The 24,530-nt window shown below is 32.6% G+C and overlaps 1 protein-coding gene across 3 annotated transcripts in view; it reads left to right on the top strand.

Annotated features, from left to right (window-relative positions):
- The window catches only part of LOC118195097 (uncharacterized), a 183,699-nt gene that overhangs the window by 96,270 nt on the left and 62,899 nt on the right, over positions 1-24,530 (top strand). Inside the window, exon 1 of one of the 3 annotated variants that reach the window (XM_085827607.1) lies at positions 17,619-18,893. The exons of the other annotated variants lie outside the window; for them this stretch is intronic. Coding sequence (XP_085683733.1) covers positions 18,347-18,893 — 547 coding nt within the window. The 5' untranslated portion in view covers positions 17,619-18,346. Of the gene's footprint in view, positions 1-17,618; positions 18,894-24,530 lie in introns of those variants that run through there. 3 annotated transcript variants of the gene reach the window in all.

Genomic DNA, 24,530 nt, shown 5'->3' with positions numbered 1-24,530 from the left:
CTCAAGCTTTATTTTAAGAAAAATTCACGTCTTCAAACTCTTGTATGGAAACCGTCCGGATCCTGCGATAATTCAAGTGATTTTGCCAAGGTTACTGTCCCAAGTCCAAGACTTTATTGAATTAAGAAATCCCACTACACTGGAAAAGTTATTTGAGCTAGCAATCCAGTTTGAAAGTGAATCAGTGTTCCTGTGTGGCAGAAGATTTTTTTAGGAAGTATTTTCGGAAATACCGCATATATAATTCGGATACAGTGTTAGCGGCGCAAGGAGAAAAATGTAAGTGTATAGGTAAAGTACCGCTGTATGTCCGTATCAAGGACGAACAAGTAAAGGTGATGTTTTTTATAGTAAAGAATCTGCAAGCACATATAATCTTAGGAATAGATTTTCTTTCAGATGCACAAGCAACGCTGGATTTTAATGAAGCGTCCCTTAAGCTGACAATGAAACCAGTTCGTGCAGAAAAGGCTGAACCGCCGATGTTAAATCTTGACCACCTGCCTAATGACGAGCAAGGAAGAATCCGACAAGTGGTAAGTGAATTTGCTTCGTTATTTAGTGATATTCCAGGATTTACTCAGGTTACTAACCATAGTATTGACACCGGAGATGCAATGCCAGTTCGCCACAAAGCATACCGGTATGATAAGAATAAGGAAAAAATTATAGAATGGCATATCACCGATATGCTACGTAAAAAGATCATAACGCCCATCTCAAGTAGTTATGCTAGCCCGGTGGTTTTATGTAAGAAAAATAATGACTATCCTTTGACGCATCCAAAAAGGTGGAGATTCGCTATTGACTACCGTAAATTAGACTCCATAACTAAATATCCGGTATATCCGTTACCTATTATTGAAGAAATTCTAAGGAACATAACATCCACCAAATATATGACGACTTTAGACTTAACGACTGGTTATTTTCAAATAGCGGTTAGGCCTGAGGACGTGCCTAAGACTGCTTTTATAACCAAGTCTGGCACTTATGCATTTTTGCGTATGCCGTTTGGCCTTTCAGGGGCGCCGGCTACATTTCAGCGATGTATGGACATTGTGTTAAGACATGTTCTTGGAAAGTCCACTTTTATCTATTTAGACGATATCATTATTACTAGTGATAATCTCGACCAACATGTACAGGATTTAAGACAGGTGTTTTCTTTATTAAATGAGGCCGGTCTAAAAGTTAATGTCGAAAAGTGCAAATTTGCAGCCCCTGAATTAAAATATTTAGGTTACAAGATATATCAGAAAGGAATAGAGACAGACGAATCAAAAATAATCGCTGTACAAAAGTATTCGACTCCAAACACGGCAAAGAAGCTCTCTTCTTTTCTAGGAATTTGTTCATATTATAGGTCCTTTATAAAAAATTTTGCAGCTATTGCTGAGCCATTGTTAAAATTAAAAAGGAAAAAGGCAAGATTCTCGTGGACGGCCGAAGCCAATAGTGCTTTCGAAAAATTAAAACAAGCATTAACGCAAGCCCCTGTGTTGAAATTTCCTGAAAAGGATGAGAATTTAGAAATTTCAGCGGATGCTTCGGATTATGCGGTAGGAGCGGTACTTTCGCAAAATCAGCAGCCCGTGGCATTTTTTAGCCGAACTTTAAATCAAACACAAAGAAACTATTCCGCGACCGAGAGAGAGGCACTTGCAGTTTTGTTAGCAGTGCAAAAGTTCCGAGTCTATTTTGGAAAGGCGCCAATAACAGTGTACTCTGATCATGCGGCGGTAACTAGATTGAACTCAGGGGAAAACTTATCCCCAAGGTTAATAAGATGGGCACTCAAGCTACAAGAATATAATCTGGTAATCAAGCATACCCCCGGAAAGGAAAATATCGTAGCAGATACCCTATCTAGAATTAAAATAGATGAAGAAGGTAATACTGTAAAGGTGGCAATGCTCACAGCATGTACAATAAATTCCCGAGAAACTGTAATAACCGAACTGGGTGAGGATCCTGAGTTTGGAAGCATTTATGAGTATTTAAAGGATCCTGAAAATTTTAGCCACCAAGATATTGTGGCGATAAGAAATAGGGCGGCCCATTACGAACTAATAGATGGTCTATTATTCTATACAAAAACTACGAATTCCAACAACGAATTTCGACCTGTTATCCCAGCTAGTCTTAGATTAAATATCCTGCAGAAGCTCCATGACAGCCCTTTAGCTTCTCATGCTAGTATTCGAAAAACTATCCAACGCGTACGCGAGACAGTCTATTTTCCTGAACTGCAAAAGTTAACAAGGGCGTATGTCCAGTCCTGCCCAACATGTCAAGCAGATAATTATATTAATTTCCGCCCGGCCGGGTTTCTAAATAGTATTAAATCCGAATTTCCAAATGAAATAATTGGCATCGATTTATTGGGCCCTTTCCCAAAAAGTCAGTTAAATAAAAGTCGCTATCTCCTTGTTATGGTTGATCATTTTAGTAAGTGGACCGAAATTGTTCTCTTAAAACGAGCCTCCGCGAAATTAGTTACTGATTCTATTTTAAATAAATATATTTTAAAATACGGGGCGCCCCTAAAAGTTATATCGGATAATGGTCCTCAATTTGTAAGTAATGTATTTGAAGACATGTGCCAAAAACTGGGCATACGTCATTTAAAAATGGTCCCGTATCGGCCGCAATCAAATATAGCGGAACGGGTCAATAGAAATATAGTGAAAATTATCTGTAGTTATGTTAAAAATTTTCATAAAAGCTGGGATAACTATGTCAATGAATTTGCTTTCGCTCTTGGGACCGCAAAACATGATAAAACGGGCAAAACTCCTGCTGAGTTATTTTTAGGCAGAAAGATTATAACGCCGTTAGATAAATTATTTTATGTGCAACAAAGAGCCCCAGAATTTAAAATGGGTGATATAGAAAAACTAATTAAGGAAGCAAAGAAGAATACTGAAGTAGCACAGAGAAAACAAAAATTGTATTACGACTTGAAACGACGGGGAGTAACTTATAAAGTAGGGGATGAAGTTTTAAAAATTAAGCATTCACTTTCTTCAGCCCCAGAAGATAAAACTGCCAAATTTTTTCCACGATTTGAAGGACCATATGTCATAGAAAAAATACCTCACGTTGTAGTAGTGTTAAAAGCTAAAAATGGTGAAACCTGCTCCGCAAACATTGATCAAATCAAACCCTACTATGATCGTAATAAAATGGAAATTTTCAAAGATCTTTTGCAGGATCCGGCACGGCAGACACCGCAGGCACAAGCTCCAGAGGTGAAAAAACGACAAGTACAAGGGCAAGCCATTAAGAGGCAGGAGCAAGTGAAAAGAAAGTTTCCCCGCGGAAAAATTGAAGGTAGCAAGAAAAAGAAGCCGTTTCACCGTCCAGAAAAGACAGCTCACGAACACCCCCAGAATGAAGAAGGGAGAAGGACGACGTATGCAAAGAGAGCCAGGAGAAATGACGGCAACTATAACCCGGCTCTAAAACGGAAGATCTACTCATCTGACAGGACTCTCCGCAGCAAATGTCGCCGAACTGCGGAAGGGCCATCAGCGGCGGAGGAAAAGTTACAAGGAAACTTTGAACGGCCAGCAACGAGGTCCAAGCAGGAACACGAAAGAAGTTTCCCGGTTCCGCCAAGACCAGCTGCCATCAAACGGCCAAGACCACAGGCAGAAGCGAAAAAGAAGGTATTCAAGGGTGACCGAACTGGAGAAAAAAGAAAGCATCTAGAGGAAGGCACTGAAGGGCGAGCCCGTAGAAGAAGGAGGATAAATCAAACAACTATCTGCACTACCTTTAAGGACTGGGCCCAGAAAAGAATGTCGAATATCACAAAGATAAATAAAATTTTATGTTACTTTGCAAACTTAAGTTAATCTGTCATTCTTACTGCAAGTGGCAGATTTCAAGAAGTTTTACCTCATGCGAGGTCTACCTTTATCGCCAAAAGGGCGAGAAATGAGTTGTTACCGATTTTGGTATTATGTTTTTCAATTACTCGCGTGTAAAACTAAAGTTGATGTATAATAGCGATGTGTAAATACTTAAATATTGTAAAAAGTATTGTATAAATTTTATTTAAAACATTCTGGGAAGAAAGAAGTTTTAGTCTGAAAGACTTTTTGAAATGTAGTATTTCAATGTAGAAAGAATTGGCACTTGCTTTGAAAAGAATAGAAGTTAACAATGTACTACTAATGTATGTTTTTAAATGTGTAAAATTAACGGCATGTTAATATGTTCTTATATACAATATGAACTGTTATTTTAAATGTTAAGAAATACCGTGATATGGTAAAAGTGAAAGTAATGTTAAAAATTTGTTATTCGTGTGACTGTAAAAAGACTAAATCATGGTGAATATGTGTTAAAGGTTGAATGATGTAGTTAGGCTCTCTGACGCTACACTTCAGAGTTAGCCACTTTCAGAATAGTACCTCAGGGTTTAGAGTTGAAATTAGGGTGTGTTACGAGGTCTTGGTATGTTGAATTTTAACACGTTAGTGTTTTGATTGTAGGAGGAAGTGTTGAACACATAGACATAAACACATTCGTGTTTGGTGTTCTTTTACAACACATGTCAGAGAGCACGGGGAGAGATAACTAAAATAGTTATGAATGAAAAAAGAATGTTAAGAGAAATATAATTATACATGTTACTTGCCATTTCATTGTGTAACGTTTCATTAAACTAGTTTTCCTTCCAGATCTCTGGAAGGAACCAGATTTGAATAAAAGCTCCTGTTTAGATGCAGTACAGATGAAACAAATTGTGTGTTCTGGGAGCTGCTATTGTAAAAACAAATTTCTTCCTTTTAAATTTCTAGTTTCTACCGAAAAATGTTTGTAAAAGATTGGCCTCGCGTTAGATTCTAGAGCTAAATGTTTTCAACAAGGTCGTTTTAGACCTCAGTTTCAAACTAATTAACTCTGGCGGGAAGTATGTAAGGATCTTAAGTTTTACTAACGTTTATTTTATTTTAAATCTTTACTATCACTTCTTATTTTCTACTTCCGGCCAGAATTATAAGCGTGAATGTATTTATGCAAATTTGTCTGGCGAACGCCAAGTATTTAAGTTGTGGCTTTTTGCCAAGCGAAAGAGAGGAAGCAGTGAGTCGAAGCAGGCCGCTTACCTTAGAAGTTTTACGCAGTTGCTGGTTGCCTTCCAGGCCAGAGGTTTTAATCCTCTTGATAATTTTTAAACTTATTGTAGTGTTAGCAGTTCTCTGTACTACATACGGCTTCCTGTTAATATAAGGCCAATCTTCCACGTTTATTATTTCAAAGTTAAGTTAGCGTTTAGTTATATTTTTTTTATATTCTTACGTTTAGACCACGAGTAGTGGGTCATTGTATTCCGAAGTACGGAAATTATTGTAAATAGAGAAAAATAAAGGGTTTTGTATACCCTTCTTGTGTATCCTGTCTACTTCCCACAGTTAGTAAGCTCTCTGTTCCGAGTCAGGTCCTTGCATGTTCCCGAAGAAGGTTAGACGGAACATTGAACCTGATAACGGTATTTCAGATTTTGTTATCGGAGCGTATTTAAATTATTTTAAATGAAGTACAAAACCTTACTTATACGATAAGCATTTTCAGTAAATCTGGTCTCAAAATAATAACCCTCTTCAAAAAGTGCCAGAGCTTTTAACTCTGTATAAGATTATTTTTTTTAATTTATTAAATTAGATGTAATAATAAATAAAATGCAATTTCCTGGAATACCTGACGAATACACTAAAATATGGATGTGAAAATGTTTTTCTTTCCATTACATTCTATGGAGAAAAAATATGAGCTATTAATTATACAAAACTTGTTTAAAACGAGCGATGATTTTTTACTCTTTTAATTATTATTTGTTAATATATTAAATTACATGTAATAGTAAATAAGATGTAATTTCCTGGGATACCTGAGAAATATTCTAAAATATGAATGGAGAAATGTGTTTTTACTTCCTTGTACGAAGTAAAAAGGAAGTATTGTAATCGCGACAAGTTTTAGGCAGCATATTTCAAAGAAAATATCCAATTTGACAGCTATCGAATGCATTTTAACGATGTTCTTGCGTGATATCTGTACGTAAGAACAGAATACTCTTTTCCTTCAAAAAAATTATAAAACTGCTTTAAAATGAATTCTGAAGAGAATTTTTCGTGGCGTCTGTACGAACGTATGTACGTACGTATCTCGCATAACTCAAAAACGAGTAGCCTCAGAACGTTGAAATTTTGTATATAGGACTGCTATAATATATCCACTCTGTTACCCGGCTCAGTGATCTCAATTTCTTTACTCTTATATGTTTGTAAATTGTACATTGTTTGCTTTAAAAATGATTGAATTATGTTGTTTTTATCTTCCGGTTAAGAATTTTATGCCTTTAGTAAATCTGTGTGCAATATTTTTAGAATTATCAGCAATTTTAAAGTTGTTTGACTGCTGCTAAGCCTTTTTTAATGGGGGCCATTGTTGAAACAGGAGACTAGTGGATTTGTTGCCAATGTAGAGAAACTTAGCTTCGCAATAAGAAAGATAACGCCTTCATTTATTATCGCGAATTAAATCATGCTTAATCCTTTCTGGAATTTTTTCGAGGAAATAAGTGTTTAAGATTTGCTTCGTAATTTTTAATACAGATATTTTGAATTTTTATGTATTTATACCTTGTCGCGAAGTGAGAACTGAATTAATTGAATGAGAAATACTCAATCGTCTGTGAAAAACTGTTTCTTTTTTGTTTTGTTTGCTTAATTTCTTTTATACATCTTTCTAGCTTTATTATAGTATTTGAATAAAACATGTGGCAACGATTAGATAATTCTTTAAATCATATAAATTTTGTGCGTTCTGAGTTATGAACGAAATATAATACTGTTAAGGGAACCTAGCGCCAGAGTGTCGCTATGGTAAACAAATAGAGTGAATTTTAAAGAATTTATTTATTATATTGCGGTTTATGCGCTGTCGGCGAAGTAGATTTAATTCAATCCAATAAGTTTAAACGAAATGCAAGAAAAAATGCGTATAATTTAATATTCCGTACAAGGAAGTCATGTGGTGTACACATCAGATTTTTTCTTTCTAGTAAATTGTATTGAGAAGAAATATGGACTATGAATGATACAAAGCATATTCCAAATATAATCGTGACCTAGGTTCTGACTTCAAGCCATCCTTCCATCTACTTACGTGCTGCACAAAATTTTTTTACGATTCCAGAATCTTAAAAAGTTTTCTGACAGTTCCGAATAGAATTTTTGACATATGTTTGGAATATGTGCATTTGATCAAGAACTTTCCAGTATTCTATTGATTTGAAATATATTATAAGAATGCATATATACAGTGATTTTTCTGAACTTGATATTTGGCAAAATAAAAAGTATGAATTTTACGTTAGGGGTATTCGTAACTTTAATATAAGAACAGCAGAAAAGCATGCTTGCTGGTATTTCTTTTACAACGCTAAAATAAGTAAAATTTCTAACTAATGTAATTGCTTAACGAAAAGTTGAAATCTCAGTTTAATTTTAATTCTATTTATATTCTAATTTTCAACTTATTACTCGTTATTCTAACTTACTTCTTACTCGTAATTACAATCACTTTCTTCAAAAAATCTGATGTGTACACCACATGACTTCCTTGTATTGGAATATTAAATTATACGCATTTTTCTTGCATTTCATTTAAACTTATTGGATTGAATTAAATCTACTTCGCCGACAGCGCATAAACCACAATAGAATAAATGCATTCTTTAAAATTCACTCTAGTATTTGTTTGCATAGCGACACTCTGGCGCTAGATTCACTTAACAGTATTAATAATTATATAACAGTTAACTTATATAATAATTATATAACGGAAACTAACTTAACTGTTATACAATCCAATAATTATATAACAGTTAACTTATATATTTCGTTCATATTATAACTCATAATGCACAAAATTTATATCATTTAAAGAATACAATTATCGCATCGTTGCCACATGTTATATTCAAATACTATAATAAAGCTAGAACGATGTATAAAAGAAATTAAGCAAACAAAACAAAAAAGAAACAGTTTTTCACAGACGATTGAGTATTTCTCATTGAATTAATTCAGTTCTTACTTCGCGAGAAGGCAAAAATACATAAAAACTCAAAATATCTATATTAAAACTTACGAATCTCAAACACTTATTTCCTCGAAAAAATTCCAGAAAGAATTAAGCATGATTTAATTCTCAATAATAAATGAATCCGTTATCTTTGTTGTTGCGAAGCTAAGTTTCTCTACATTGTCAACAAATCCACTAGTCTCCCGTTTCAACAATGGCCCCCATTAAAAAAGGCTTAGCAGCAGTCAAACAACTTTAAAATTGCTGATAATTCTAAAAATATTGCACACTGATTTATTAAAGGCATAAAATTCTTAACCGGAAGATAAAAACAACATAATTCAATCATTTTTAAAGCAAACAATGTACAATTTACAAACATATAAGAGTAAAGAAACTGAGATCACTGAGCCGGGTAACAGAGTGAATATATATATAAATATATTTATATACGTTTGGTGCGGCCGATTGCAACCAAAATACGAGGTGCACATCTACATGTTATAGCAGTCCTATATACAAAATTTCAACGTTCTGAGGCTACTCGTTTTTGAGTTATGCGAGATACGTACTTAAGTACGTACGTACGTACATACGTTCGTACAGACGCCACGAAAAATTCTCTTCAGAATTAATTATAAAGCAGTTTTATAATTTTTTTGAAGGAAAAGAGTCTTTTATTCTGTCCTTACGTACAGATATCACGCAAAATCATCTTTAAATTGCATTCGATAGCGGTCAAAATGGATATTTTCGTTGAAATATGCTGCCTGAAACTTTTCGCGATTACAATACTTCCTTTTTACTTCATACAAGGAAGTAAAAAACATTAGCTTCTTTTGATAAGAATTTATTTAAAATTTATTGTATTAACAGAAATTTGATTATTTTAAATTTTATATTTTTTATCTATTCCGTTTAAGCAGTATTGTATACTTAATATTCAGCTAGGAATAGAGTAAACATCTGTCATTCAGTTAATTAAGATGACTTTTATTTATTTGCGTAAAATTTTATTGCGTTACTCGTTAACTGAAATTCCGAACTGTTAAAAAATGGCGTTATACGAGGTTTTCAACATAGTTTCTTTATGTTTTATTATGCTTTTTTGTATTTCATTTTTAGTTGAAGTTAAGTCAATATCTGTCATTCAGTTAATTAAGGTGACTTTTATTTATTTGCGTAAAATTTCACAGAATGCTTGCAAAATTTTAAATTTATGCTTATATTTAAGGCTTAGGTAAAATTCTTTGATTTCTAAGTAAAGTATCAGACAAAGTTTGAATATGAAAGCTACAAAAATTTCAGAATAAGTAAAATTTTCGTTACGTTACGCTAATCATATCCACTTACGATGGGAATAAAACCTCTATCTGTATATGCAATTTGATGCAAAGTTATACTTTATACGTGGGTATAAAATACACACAAAAATATTTCACTTAAATCTCTACATATAATGAAATAAACTGTCTGTGTGTGTCTTTCGTTCGTGCTACGCGTATGCTAATAGACCCAGGGCTACAAAGTTTGGTACATAAGTGCATCTAGACAAGAGCCAGTGCACCTCGAAGCGATTTTTTCAAATTCGAATCAGATTTTTTTATGTTATCTTTTTTGATGAAATCGCATCATTTTGAGTAGTTTCATTCTTTTAGAAATGGGGTTTTGGCAACAGTTTTTCATTCATTGCTTTGTATACTGGACTGCTGACTGTTGAAAATATGAGATAAAATATTATTAATTATACACGCAACACGCCCGTCGCAAGCTTCTTATTCTGACGCGCATGTGTCTCGCGAGACACAACAAAAAGAATTTCTTTTTTTTTTCCTTCTCTCTCTTTATTAGCCAATGGCAAAGAGTATATTTTGTATATTTTGAATTATGTCATCCACAATGCCCAATTTTGATTGGTTATAGCTTTCTGATGATAGTTTCATTCTTTTAGAAATGTGATTTTGGCAACAATTTTTCATTCATTGCTTTGCTGGACTGCTGACTGTTTTCTCTTGAAAATATGAGATTTATTGCTTATTTCATTGTAATTTTGTATATCATTTTTTAATTATATAAAAATTTTTGCATGATTTTTTTAGGAAACAAAATTCTTAACTTCTTTTATACCATTTGAATTCTTAAGATTTTTGCAACGGGAAGTTCGTTAGTTTATTTATTAGAATAATTAACATTTGTATTAAGGTATATTGTTTATTTCATTGTAATTTTTTTAATATGTGATAAATTCTTATTGAATTTTTTTTGATAAATTTGTTCTGCAAAGTAAAATTCTATGCAGGTTTTAAATTTCATATTTGGTGTTCCCTTTAGGTATTTTTTCGGTACATTTAACAGCCAGACGAAAACTGACCGCGTAGCGGCTAGTTTGACATGTAAGCAAAAGAAACTATTTGCTTAATGAAATATTCTCAATTAAATGTTCGATTGATTATCTTAAAATATTTCCCGAAAGTTAGAATGTTAAACTCTAGTGAACAGGAGTCTTTATTAGTTATAACAGACAAACAGTTTTCAGAAGATAACAGTGTTCAAAAGAGGTCTATATGATCTTTTCTATTTTGTAATGTACTGTTCCAGGGTATACACATTACGTAGAACTTTTGGAAAATAGGCAGGCTTGATCAAATAAAAGCGACTACAGTGTCGCTCAACAGAAAATCAAGAAAATTCTCAAATCTAACTCGGCAATCAATCAAGATAAAACGCAAATAGCAATTTGTAATATTTTACATTATCTAATTACTATGAATTAACATCCAAATGTACACTGACCCTGAGTCAGTATTTGGGAGAATAGCGTATCTTTGTTCGATGTATAAATCAATGTACTGTTCTTTCCTAGCCATCGGTACTATACAGATGTCGTTCACACAATTTTTTTTATTTTGATTCGCTATAAAACAAATCGCCTGCTTGGAATTTTTTTAAATTGCGGCTGTATTTTTGAAAGTGCAAATTATCGTCTGCTATTCGACACTTTTGTTTTCATGCAAAATGGCACTTTTAAAGAAGCAATAGACGGAAGCCTATGTTTGTGCTAATTCGGAAGAAATTTATTCCCATTTAGTTATTAAAAAATGTTGTGAAATCCATGCGTTTTCGGTATCTAAAGCAACGATAGATAATATTCTCAATAAGAAAGAAAAAAAATAAAAGCTTGGCTTCAAGGAGAAAAATTGTTCGAAATACTTATCCAAGGAAAAAACGCAATATTTCGAATATTGCAAAGGTAAGAACTTTAATGTTAAAAGAAACTTTTCGAAGTCAAAGAACAGTTGCATAATCATTAAAATGTTGAGTTTCAATTGTAAGCAAAGTGGTTAATGCTGATTTGAATCTTAAAAAGCTGCAAAAACGTAATGTGCATCGTAAATCTCCCCCGACTTGTCACCGAAAGCAGAACGCTCTGTAGAGTTCTGTATGAGAAACAATTATTCGTTCAAAAATGGAAAAACTGTTGTGACAACAATGAACCTGGGATACATTTAAATGACTGCAATAAAGAGAGATCCATTTATTACCATCAAAGATAAAAAAAAATTAGAACATGGTTCAAAGAATCTAAAGAACGTTTTTCAAATGGGTTAATAATGTTGCTGGTTTTTGATATTAAAGAGACGACAAATAAAAATTAAAGAGAGTGCAGAAAATTATTAAGAACACTATTATCAGGACCACATTACATATCCAATTTACAAATATGAAACACCTTCTCTTTACCCACAGTAACATCAATGAGTAAAATTGCATCAAAACAAAGCAAGCAGCCGCATGTCGAAACCGACTGTTAATTTTTCTGAAAAAATCTAATGTGTGCACCACATGACTTCCTTCTACCGAATATTAAATTATACGCATTTTTTCTTGCATTTCATTTAAACTTATTGGATTGAATTAAATCTACTTCCTCGATAGCGCATAAACCACAATAGAATAAATGCACTATTTAAAATTCACTATAGTTGTTTACCATAGCGACACTCTGGCCTTAGGTTACTTATCAGCGTTACATTTCATTCATTTTTTAACTCAGAATGCACAAAATTTATACCATCTTAAGAATTATCTGATCGTTGCCACATGTTCTATTCAATACTATAATAAATCTAAAGCGATGTATAAAAGAAATTAAGCAAAGAACAACAACAACAGCAACGAAAAGAAAGTTTTTCACAGACGATTCAGTATTTCTCATTCAATTAATTCAGTTCTCACTTCGCGACCAGGCAAATATACATTAAAACTGAAGATGTCTGTACTGAAAATTATGAAGTAAATCTTAAACAATTATTTTCTCGAATAAATTCTAGATTGGATTAAGCATGATTTAATTCGCAATAATAAAAGAAGGCGTTGTCTTTGTTGTTGCGAAGCTTACTTTCTCTAGATTGGCAACAAATCTGCTATTCTTGCTGTTTCAAATGTCATACGAGGTGCACATCTACATGTTATAGCAGTCCTATATACAAAATTTCAGCGTTCTGAGGCTACTCCTTTTTGAGTTATGTGAGATATATATGTACGTACGTACGTATGCACAGACGCCACGAAAATTTCTCTTCAGAATTCATTTTAAATTAGTTTCACAATTTTTTGTGGAAAAAGAGTCCTTTATCCTGTCCTTAAGTACAGATGTCACGCAAAAACATCGTTAAATTGCATTCGATAACGGTGAAAATGGATATTTGCGTTGAAATATGATGCCTGAAACTTTTTGCGATTACAATACTTCCTTTTTACTTCGTACAAGAAAGTCAAAAGGGAACAAGAAACCTGTATCAAGTTCATACCCTTCACTCATATCCCTAACTAAATCTCTTGATATATCAGCTCTTGATATATCAGTGGAGTGATGGATGGCTGTTGCACCAGGACAATGGACCCGCTCACACGGCCCTATCTGTCAAGCAGTTTCTGACCAGCAAAAGCATTACTCTGATGGGGTATCATCCTTATTCACCTGATTTGGCTCCATGCAACTTTTTTTATTCCCTAAAGCTAAATTTTGCTTAACGGGAAGCCATTTTGCCCCAGTTGAAGAGGTTCAGGCAAAAACGGAGAGTCTCCTGAAGGACCTTCTAAAACCCTCGTTTCAGAAATTGTTACCAGCAATGGCCGAATCAAATGCAGAAGTGTGTAAATGCTGAAGGGGGCTACTTTGAAGGTAATAATATCACAGGAAACTGATTCTGTAAGTACGATGATTTATTGGATCAGTCTCTTTTTTTTCCGTGTCACACTTTGTATTATGAAATAACATTTAATATTGGAAGTATATATTTAAAAAAGTTTCTTTCATTCTGCAGGGTGGAAACCAGTACAATTTACTCTGTATTATCTCGTATTTTTAAAAAAACGACTGTGGCAGAAGTTTAAAAGGAAATTGCTCATTTGAATTTTCAGATCATGTATCCGTCACTGTTAATATATCATTTGTCGGAGTACAGTGTAATGCTATAGGTAAAAAGAATAAGTTTTATGTTCCATCAAAGAAGAAATGCAAAAACATATTTTTGGAGAAGCTCTTTCTGTCCCGAACAAAATTTTTTTAAATAAACATAAAATTAGTGCCAGATTTCTTTTCATAAGAAAAATTTATTCGAGAAAATATTTTTTTATATTTCATCTTTATATCTAAAGTTCATTTCACTGATCCGCTTTTCTGAGATCTTGGTATTCATATCAGTTATTATGAGTACATAATGTTTGCGCTTAATTCCATATCTGCGTGTCTAATTTAATAGCTTCCAGTTTAACGAATTTTAATTCTGATCCCAGATGATTCATCAAATGCGGATTCAGTTATGGATATAATTCAGAACATTGTTTGCATAATGAAAATCATGTTAATATTTTGCTCTAAATCAATCGCTTTTTACTTCCTTGTACGAAGTAAAAAGGAAGTATTGTAATCGCGAAAAGTTTCAGGCAGCCAATTTCAACGAAAATATCCATTTTCCATTTTAACCGCTATCGAATGCAATTTAACGATGTTTTTGCGTGATATCTGTACGTAAGGACAGAATACTCTTTTCCTTCATAAAAATTATAAAACTGCTTTAAAATGAATTCTGAAGAGAATTTTTCGTCTGTACGAACGTATGTACGTACGTGCGTACGTACGTATCTCGCATAACTCAAAAACGAGTTTCATCAGAACGTTGAAATTTTGTATATAGGACTGCTATAACATGTAGATTTTTGGTTGCAATCGGCCGCACAAAACGTATATAAGTATGTTTATATATATATCCACTCTGTTACCCGGCTCAGTGATCTCAGTTTCTTTACTCTTATATGATTGAAAATTGTACATTTTTTGCTTTAAAAATGATTGAATTATGTTGTTGTTTTTATCTTCCGGTTAAGGATTTTATGCCTTTAGTAAATCTGTGTGCAATATTTTGAGAATTATCAGCAATTTTAAAGTTGTTTAATTGCCGCTAAGCCTGTTTTTAATGGCGGCCATTGATGTTTACATTTGAAACAGCAGACTAGTGGATTTGTTGCCAATCTAGAGAAACTTAGCTTCGCAACAACAAAGATAACGCCTTCATTTATTATTGCCAATTAAATCATGCTTAATTCTTTCCGGAATTTTTTCGAGGAAATAAGTGGTTGAGATTTACTTCGTAATTTTTAATATAGATATTTTGAGTTTTTATGTACTTTTGCCTTCTCGCGAAGTGAGAACTGAATTAATTGAATGAGAAATACTCAATCGTCTGTGAAAAACTGTTTCTTTTTTGTTTTGTTTGCTTAATTTCTTTTATACATCGTTCTAGCTTTATTATAGTATTTGAATAGAACATGTGGCAACGATGCGATAATTGTATTCTTTAACTGATATAAATTTTGTGCATTATGAGTTATAATATGAACGAAATATATAAGTTAACTGTTATATAATTATTGGATTATATAACAGTTAACTTAGTTTCCGTTATATAATTATTATATAAGTTAACTGTTATATAAATATTAATACTGTTAAGTGAATCTAGCGCCAGAGTGTCGCTGTGGTAAACAAATACTAGAGTGAATTTTAAAGAATGCATTTATTTTATTGTGGTTTATGCGCTGTCGGCGAAGTAGATTTAATTCAATCGAATAAGTTTAAATGAAATGCAAGAAAATATGCGTATATTTAATATTCCAATTTAATATTCCAATACAAGGAAGTCATGGGGTGTACACATCAGATTTTTTAATTTATAGGTTATTAAGAGACCTTGAATTCCAATCCGTTTTTTCCTCATATCAATGGTTATTTATACTTGAATATCAGTTTTAAAACAAACATTTGCGTATATATTAATTCCTGAATTGTTATTAACAAAATTAAATGAACATCAATTTTTAGAATGATATTTTCCTCATTTATTTATTTTCTTGGGAAATTTGATTACTTTGTTTACATTAGTTATCACATGTTTCACCTTGAGGTATTTGAAAATAACTTAAAAGTTAATGTTTAAAAGTGATATTATTATGTTTGGCGTATCATTACATTCATCTACGTCGACATATGTATTTTGCAAGTCTTGCAAGTAAATGTGAGCAAATTTTTCATGTAACTCTTTCGATAAAAATTCTTGTTGTCTTTCGAAGTGACAGGAAAACAACCATCCTGAATGGCTAGACTCGTTCTCTTTCGAAAATTAATAGCGAACAAAATGCTAAGCTATTTTATAGTGAGTTGTTACGGTTAGATGTCTGGCCAAATTCAACTCTTCGTAACCAGGAGAACAAAGATAAAATGAAAAAATAATAAAGAAAAACAACAGCATGCTGTTGGTAAAACGGAAAGATTACCTTTTCACAGCAATCCAATCGGAGCTCATCCCCGAACCATGACGTAACGTATGATTCAAGCGCACGCGCAAATCGATACGGATCTTCTTGCCAAGGGATCCGTTGGAGAAAATTTTCTGCTCATGGATGAGATATTTTGGTTTAGTGGACATTATCGTTGTTTATTCTCGGCTTATAAAATGAAAACAAATTAAAATAATCAAGTGGAAAATCGTGTTTCGAAAGTCATAGCTTTATCATATGTTTCGAACATCCTTTCTTATGTGCCTTTCTTTAATTATTATTCGTGAAAATATTGTACCGATATTTCCTGTTTGGATTCTGACATGCTTGGACTTGTTGAGTGAGTGATATAGGCTATGGCAGATTTAATAATTTTATCAGAATAAGTTGTCAAAGAGTTACATTATTTTATGAGAAATTTTCTTCTATTACAAAGTAAATTTGAAACTGAATTATCATATTTTCTTTAAAAGTTGGCAGAATGTGAACCTATATGTCATCTTCAACAAACTTCAATGACTTGTCGTAATGAGAAATAATATTTCTTCATACTTTAGTTTACAAAAGGAATGAAAATTACTTACCTTTCCATTAGTCGTGTAATTTAGTATAATAACGTTTTCTCTTCATTAAAATTTTCAGTTAAATTTTGCTGCTTGCTTTTATAAATGAAAATTAAATAGAATGTCCAAATGTAAAATTTCTGTAAAAAAATGTGCGAAAACGAAAATTTTGATAAACTGAGAATTAAAATAAATCGTCTAGTGTTGATTTCTAACTTTGATGTTTTCGAGAGAATATCGTGATTTGTCTGTCTTTCTGATTTTGCAGGTTTTTAAATAATTTTTTACATATTCATTTCTTTTGACATAACATATAGGTTTAGGTAACAATTCTATTCAATTAAAATTACTGTAAGGAAATATAGTTTCTTATTTAATTGAAATTCATAATAGAATATATGTAATACATTTTTTTTCTAACTTCTAACATTTTTTCACATCCCAAGTGTCCTAGTTATCGACTTAAAATTATTAATTTGATAACACATTTAGCTGGGTACTTTTACAATTTTCTAAAAAAATGCATTTTTGATTGATTCTGAATAAGTGTATTTATAATTGTAATTTTCCATCTTCCTAGTAAACTTATTTAATAACATTATTGTGAATTGTAGGAGAAAAGTCTCGTCTTCGCAATTCCTTTATGCACTTTGAAAATTTGAAACGTTCTCTTTCAAATAGTGAAATGAATAATGATTGAGCTTAAATTTCAAAGTTTAAGATTTTGTGATAAAGTTTTCTGAAAACATTTTTTAGTGAAATTTTAAATTCTTATTGAAATTTCAACATATCAATATCAAGTACAAATTTTTAGAACTGTATTTGATAGAAGTGAAATTTAGGCAATTACTGAAACTCTGTCAGTTTTAAACACTGATATTTTGAAATCTTTCATTTAAAAAAATTAATATCTGTAAGTTACTTGAAGTCAATATTTCATTGTTTGGAAAGTAGAGAAATCATACTAAATTTTAAAGACATATGTCATTCAACATTTAATTTCTTTCGCAAACAATCTGCTCAATATTATATTTATGAGGTATTAGAAAAAATGAAGCACGTGCTGCAATCATACTAATCATGAAATGAAGTAATGTAGCTATGATAATTTGCTCAATATAAGTATTCTTGTGCATTAATTATCAACATATCAGAACTTCTTATTGTCTATACTTCATATTTAATGTGCTATACGATTTCTTTGTCCGAGTAATTCATAGAACTAGTCTTGTTACCCTTTGATGTGAAGTATCTTTGTCATATATTTATTAAATCATGATTACTGCATGATATTTTGATATACTAATGAAATGCAAGACTTATCTCATTTTTCGGATATATATATAGCATGAAATAATGTGTAAATATGTAGAATATTACAATCAGTTAGGCAAAAAGTAATTTGTAATTCCTGACATATCCGTACGTGGCCATCATCTTGCAAAGGAACACCTTTTCACAATGGTCTGAAACTTTTTAGATGACTAAATGTATGCCATCTTATGCAAAAACTAAAATAATTCTCTACGTGCTTTCTACATTCCATAATATTATGTTTTAGTATGAATTAAAAATACTCAAAAACAAGTGGAATCACTTTAGAAAAGCGGAAATCGTAGCTAAATTAATGTCTTGTCTGAACCATGCAACTTGAGTCTGAAAAGATTCCTTCCAAAAAATTCAGGTAATTTGGTCTAGAACGAGCAACTGCTCTATATATTTGAAGATTTTTTCAGAAAACACCACTTTAATGTACTGTCATTACAGAGTATAAATATTTCCGTAAGAACATTTTCGAAACTTCTTTGTGCCAATGTTAGAAAGTGAACCGCCACAACATGCATGATGTCAGAATGTCAGGTAAGCGAGCTCACTATTTGACAGATGCTTGCCACTTGCACGTACCATGCCATTCCAAATCAAGGTGTTCAGCTAAAAGCCACAGCTCTAGCTGTCTCAGTAGCCAATTTGAGAACCATTATTTCGAAGGAGGCGGTGATCTAGGCCCTTTGTGGTTTACCAGAGATGAGGAGTTTCCACGGTTGCTTCCTACTCCATCATCTTCCAAGGAACCCGATACATCTGAAGCTATTGTCAAAAAGAAGCGAAAAAGGAGAAAGAAAAAAGTGTTTGCTATCGATGTGGTATCAGGAACTGCTAACGGCAGAAGAAAAAGCCATAAATGCCACCGCGTAGGTGGCTGTAAAAGACAAAGGCTGCATTCAGAAGACAGTTCCAACAAAAGAAGCAGTGGGCTAGGTAGGGACTCAGAGCATTCCAAGAAAGCCAGACTGGCGATCGCTGTTGTCGCACTATCTCTCATCATGCTAAGCTTCTTTCTAGTTGGTTTGACACTGAGGATGGCGCCAATTATTGATGAGCTTGGTGAGTTTCTGCATAATGATTCTAGCATGTTTTCTTTTCTTACTCTTAAACCTTCCAAAAGTGCTGATATTGCATCTGATATGATATCTTATCTCATCCATTTAAAATAAATATGCATTCTAGATAAGTATCATTATGCAATTAAATTTCCTCGGATGCTAAATAGCAATTTTTGATGTAAATCTTATAAAAAGTTATAAATTAAAACACTCAAACAGCTTTAATAATCTAAAATAATAAAAACTTATAAATATTTAAGGTATCGGTACACGATGAAATGGCCAATTTTGTTAAAAAAAGCACACTTTTATTTTATTGATTTATCCAATACAACATGTCTAAACTTTATAAAGTAAGTTTGTTTTCATCTTTCTGTTCACTTGAAGATTCTGTGAACTAGAATGAACCGGAAATAAGCCTTTAGATCTTAATTAGTGATCTTTTAAGGGGGCTCATACACCTTAAACCCCTCACGATCTTCGAATATGTGACTGTTGCAGGAACTGGGATATTTTATTTATTTTAAAAGCAATTACTTCCAATCTTTTACAGCCGACTACATAATATAGCTGCTTTGGAAACTAGTAACCAGAAAGTTTGTGTTGCCAAAAATATTTTTGTAATTTAATCCACTTTGTGACAAAATATTTCGCCATGTTTCCACCTTGCGCGCATGATATTTTAAAAATGGCTAATGATACATACTTGAAATTTGATGGAATTCTTTATATGGGCACTATTTTCTAAATGAACCAAAAATCTGATGAATATTTTAATATTAAAAAATTTTATGGACGAAAACATTACACATTTTTTTAATAAAATACATTTTATAAACTCAACTCCAAATAAAATAAAAATTTAACATAAAAGTCTTACAGTAATTTCCAAATGTTATAAAAGCTATATATTAAATATTGAACTAACTTATGCAACAGAATGTTTTAAACTGTGTGCGCCAGGTGGAAACATGTCGAAAACTTTTGTCACAAAGCGGATTAAATTATAAAAATATTTGTGGCAACACAAACTTTCTGATTACTATTTCAGAAAGCAGCTATATTATGTAGTCAGCTGTAAAAGGTTGGAAGTAATTGCTTTTATAATAAATAAGTTATCTCATTTCTTGCAACAGTCACATATTCGAAGATCGTATGGTTTTTAAGGTGTATGAGTCCCCTTAAAGGGATGGAAATTTGTTAGAAACTATTTAATACGTTTTAAATTACACCTGTACAATAATTGTGACACTTTGCAAAGTATGCAAAGTGCAATAATTGTAGCACAATTCACCCTAACACCTAGTATAAATTCTCGCAAGCTCCAGCAACTGCAGTTTAATGCAGTAATGAGTCCAAAGCAGGATAAAAACATACTGATCTAAGAAGCGTATATAAAACTCCATATTGTCAAAATTTGTGTCTGAAATGTTTGCACTGGAGAACAAAGAGCGCAAGAAAATTTCAACATGAAAGGTACTTTTGTTCGACAATAAATTTATGGGTATAATGTCTGTCACAATAATCAATAAAAGATTTTAAGAAATCGGTAGATGTTCTTGAAATTGTTGACATTCATTCTGTTGCTTAGCACATTGAAAAGAGTTATCGAAGTTAGGGAAAAAAACACGAATTAATGAATCTAGGCATTTTATTGCCTGTGATAAAAATTGCCAAAAAATAGCTATAATGGTAAAAAAAGGAAAATGCCATAACGAGGGTATAACCTATAAACGTAGTAACTTTAGGTATGTTATTATAACTGTTTACTATAAATACGATAATTTGAACTTAAAATGGTGTTCTTGCATTCTGATTTTTATGCACGATTTTCTCACTTCCAAAACTTATAGCTTGAAATATGTGTCCTTTGTTTTTATGGAACTCTGTGGGCATGTACTAAACGAAATTCGATTATGTGAGTTTCTTTCTAATAATGACCTCCTTTTTAAACTATAGCAGGGTAAACGTGTCCAAAAATCTTGTAATTATCCTTCTATCATCTTTAAAAAGTGTTTTATAAGATATCTTTTAAATAACAGAACAAACATCGTATGAAAGTGTACAATTCATTTTAGTGCTATTGTTTCTCAAATAAATCTTAATGTTTTTCGTTTAGCCTTCTTGAAATATTTGAAAGGTTTTCTTTATTTTATATATTTAATTAACAATTTTGTAAAATAATAGTTTATTTCAAACACTGATAATTCTTTCTTTAATATTTAAAATATGTAAACTAAAAATGTAATTAAAGTCTATGTGTGTTATGCCTTTTGAAAAATGCTCTACGAACCTGTTCGGAAACGTTACTTCTATTAAAATGAGCAAGTTGGCTAACAGAATGACAATAAGAAAATTATCAAGGAATTGATTATAAAATATAAGCCTGTAATAAAATGTAGGCCTAAGAGGTTGCTGCTACCAAGCTGTCTTTCGTGAAAATTATTATGTATTTTTATTTTCGAAACTAAGCAGAAAGTGATTTTATACCTAGTGCAGGGATTCTCAATTGGTGGTACGCAAAGAAACAAAGAATTTTAACAATCAATTCAAAAACCTCGTGAAGAAAAAGAACAACTGATAGAAATTTCCTATGATCGAACTCTAACTGAAGATTTAAAAAATAACACACTTATTAACTTTTGTCTGAACCGGAAAAAAAAAAGAATTTAAAGGCATTTCAAAATTAAATTTTTATTGCCTTTTTGCACAACCTACTTATATGAACAAGGATTTTCTTCCATGTCAGATTGAAAAATAAATACGGAACAAAATTAAAATTGGATCCTAATTTAGGGTTAAAACTATGGAACAAAATTAAAAGTGGATCCTAATTTAGGGTTAAAACTATGGAACAAAATTAAAAGTGGATCCTAATTTAGGGTTAAAACTATGGAACAAAATTAAAAGTGGATCCTAATTTAGGGTTAAAGCTAACTGAAATAAGACCAGACATCAAAGAAATTGATCTCTCTTAAACAGGCCCAAATGCCGCATTAAATTTTAGAATTAAAATATTATCACTCCAATGTTCATAATTTAAATGGTAACCAATTTTTAATATATGCATATTTAATACAAATAGCCAATAGATTGTGCAAATGGCAAAATATATTTTCTTGATATTTCTATTGATATATTGAAAAATAATCACTGTAAAATATAGTGGTGGTACTAAAAGTTTTGCAATTTTTGTTTAGATCGTACGCGTTAGTCAAAAGGTTGAGCTAGCTTTACCTGTACCAACTACCGTGATATTTATAGTTTCCTTTACCAGCTTATTAAATGGGGCAGTTTTGGTTGCTTAAAAATAAAAGAAATTTTGCAACTAAACTAAATATCTTTTGACTGTATTTTGAAATCAAATTAGTAATCAGAAGTTAATCCGTTAGTTTATTTTTTCAGTGTAATTGTAATATTAAAAATATGCAAACTCAAATAAAATGCAACTTAGTGAAATCCATTAAAACAAAAGGCTTACCTTCGCATCCTATAAATTAGTAATCTGCATGAATTTTGAAATCAAATTAGTAATCAGAAGCTAATCCGTTAATTTATTTTTTCAGTGTAATTGTAATATTAAAAATATGCTAACTCAAATAAAATGCAACTTAGTGAAATTCATTTAAAACAAAAGGCTTACCTTCGCATCCTTTAAATTCTAACTTACACTTGAAAATATGATGAGTTGATATTTTGCAGCTTGAAACGTTCAAGTAACATAAAGTGCCAAATTAAACTTTTCTTTTCCTAACAAAACGTATTTACTCATACACATGCATGATATTTAATTTAAGAAGGAATTGTAAAAAGATTATGAGTTCTGAAAATTGAATTTCGAATGTGAACTAGAAATAAACCATAGAGATAGATATAAGGTCCTTTCGTTTCATGAAGCGCGGAGATAGGAATTCCTGGTTGTACTCTAATACCCTTCTGTTTGACTTTTATTGCTTTGAAGTATTACAACGCAGGCAATAAAGCAAAACCCATTTTGTTTAAAACAAATGTAACGCTGGGTACAGCCATCCGGCAAATTAAGTTTTTAATGTTAAGATTTTAAAAACGCAAAGAAATATGCAGATGCTAGCAGCTTATACACTGACTACCAATAAGTATTTGGACACCTACGATATAAAAGAAAAACTAATTTTATTCAAAATCAATAGTTGGTAGAGCCTTAACGAGAGGTAATTACAGCGTGGACCCTTCGGGGCATACTTTTCACAAGTCTTTGTATGACAGCTAGTGGTATTTTCTTCCACTCGGCTTGGAGAAGACATAGAAGTTCCTTCACCGATTTTGCACGGGTAGTGCACCCCTGAATTCGGCGATGCAACTCGTCCCAGAGGTTCTCGACAGAGTTCAGGTTTGGACTCTGGGCAGGCCAGTCCTATCGATGAACTCCATTGGCATCATACCAAGCCTTAATTAACGTCGAAACATGACAACTGGCATTGTCGTCCTGAAAGTAACAGGGGTCCAACCCGTAAAACTGCCACAACGTAGGAAGCACATTGTCATCCAAAATAGTGCAGTAGGCATCGGAGTTGAGCTTACCCTGAATGGGGACCAAGGGTCCCAGCCCATACCAGAAGAAATACCCCCAGACCATAATTCCACCTCCGCCGAACTTGACTGTTGGTACAATGCATTCTGGAAGGAGACGTTCTCCAGGTAGACTCCAGACCCAGACCCTGCCATCCGAACGGTAAAGGATGAACCTTGATTCGTCACTCCAAAGAACCCGTTTCCACTGATCTACGGTCCAATTTCGATTTGCTTTGCACCACATTAACCGAGCAGCGCGGTTGGACTTTGTGATCAAAGGCTTATGGGCAGCAACACGACCAAGCAGATGTGTTTCCTTACAGATGATATTCATTGAAATAATACTCCCGGATGCCTGTTGAAACTCCTCGCGGATGAGGGCCATCGGTTGGATGCGGTTCTTCCGAATTTCTCTGCACAGCACTGGTCGATCTCTATCTCCCAGTTTCTTTGGTCTGCCGACTCGGGGCACATTCCGACAATCACCGCTCACCTTCCACTTCTTAATCACATAGGCCACTGTCGATTTTGTGTACTTCAGATCGCTGGATATGTCCCTTAAGGATCAGCCACATTTGTGATACCCTATAATTATACCTTTCTCGAAATCAGAGAGCTCCGAACTGCGAGGCATCTTGCATGCGACTAAAGCCGATGCTGTTTCCTACACGATATATACCGGCGGAGTCCATGAAATACCTTAGGACCGCAGATATCGTCATTTGCATAGGTGTCCAAAGACTTATTGGTAGTCAATGTATCTGATTGTAAATTTTATTATGAGAGGCTTTTGATTACTCGTTATACACAAAGGCGTATCTTAGGACGGATAAACGAAAAGGTGGTTAATTCGGAAAAAAATAGAAAGTATTAATTTATAGGTTGTAGAGGAAATTATAAAATATTTACGTTTGTAATTTACAAATATTTATTAAACGTTTACTAAATTTTGCTTCTTTTCCTATTTCAACATTTATTTTGAAAACAACTCACGTCAGCTTTATCATTAATGTAATAGGAATGACAGATGAATGTAAGTTAATTTGTAATAAATGTATGAAAGGTAAATGTTTTAACAGAATCATTT

The sequence above is a fragment of the Stegodyphus dumicola genome, chromosome 12 (assembly GCF_044657685.1).
Source record: "Stegodyphus dumicola isolate Sdum_Otavi_A_Nest chromosome 12, ASM4465768v1".
Taxonomy (NCBI): Eukaryota; Metazoa; Arthropoda; class Arachnida; order Araneae; family Eresidae; genus Stegodyphus; species Stegodyphus dumicola.
Note: the sequence above shows the minus strand (reverse complement) of the source record. Positions and strands in the feature narration are given on the sequence as shown.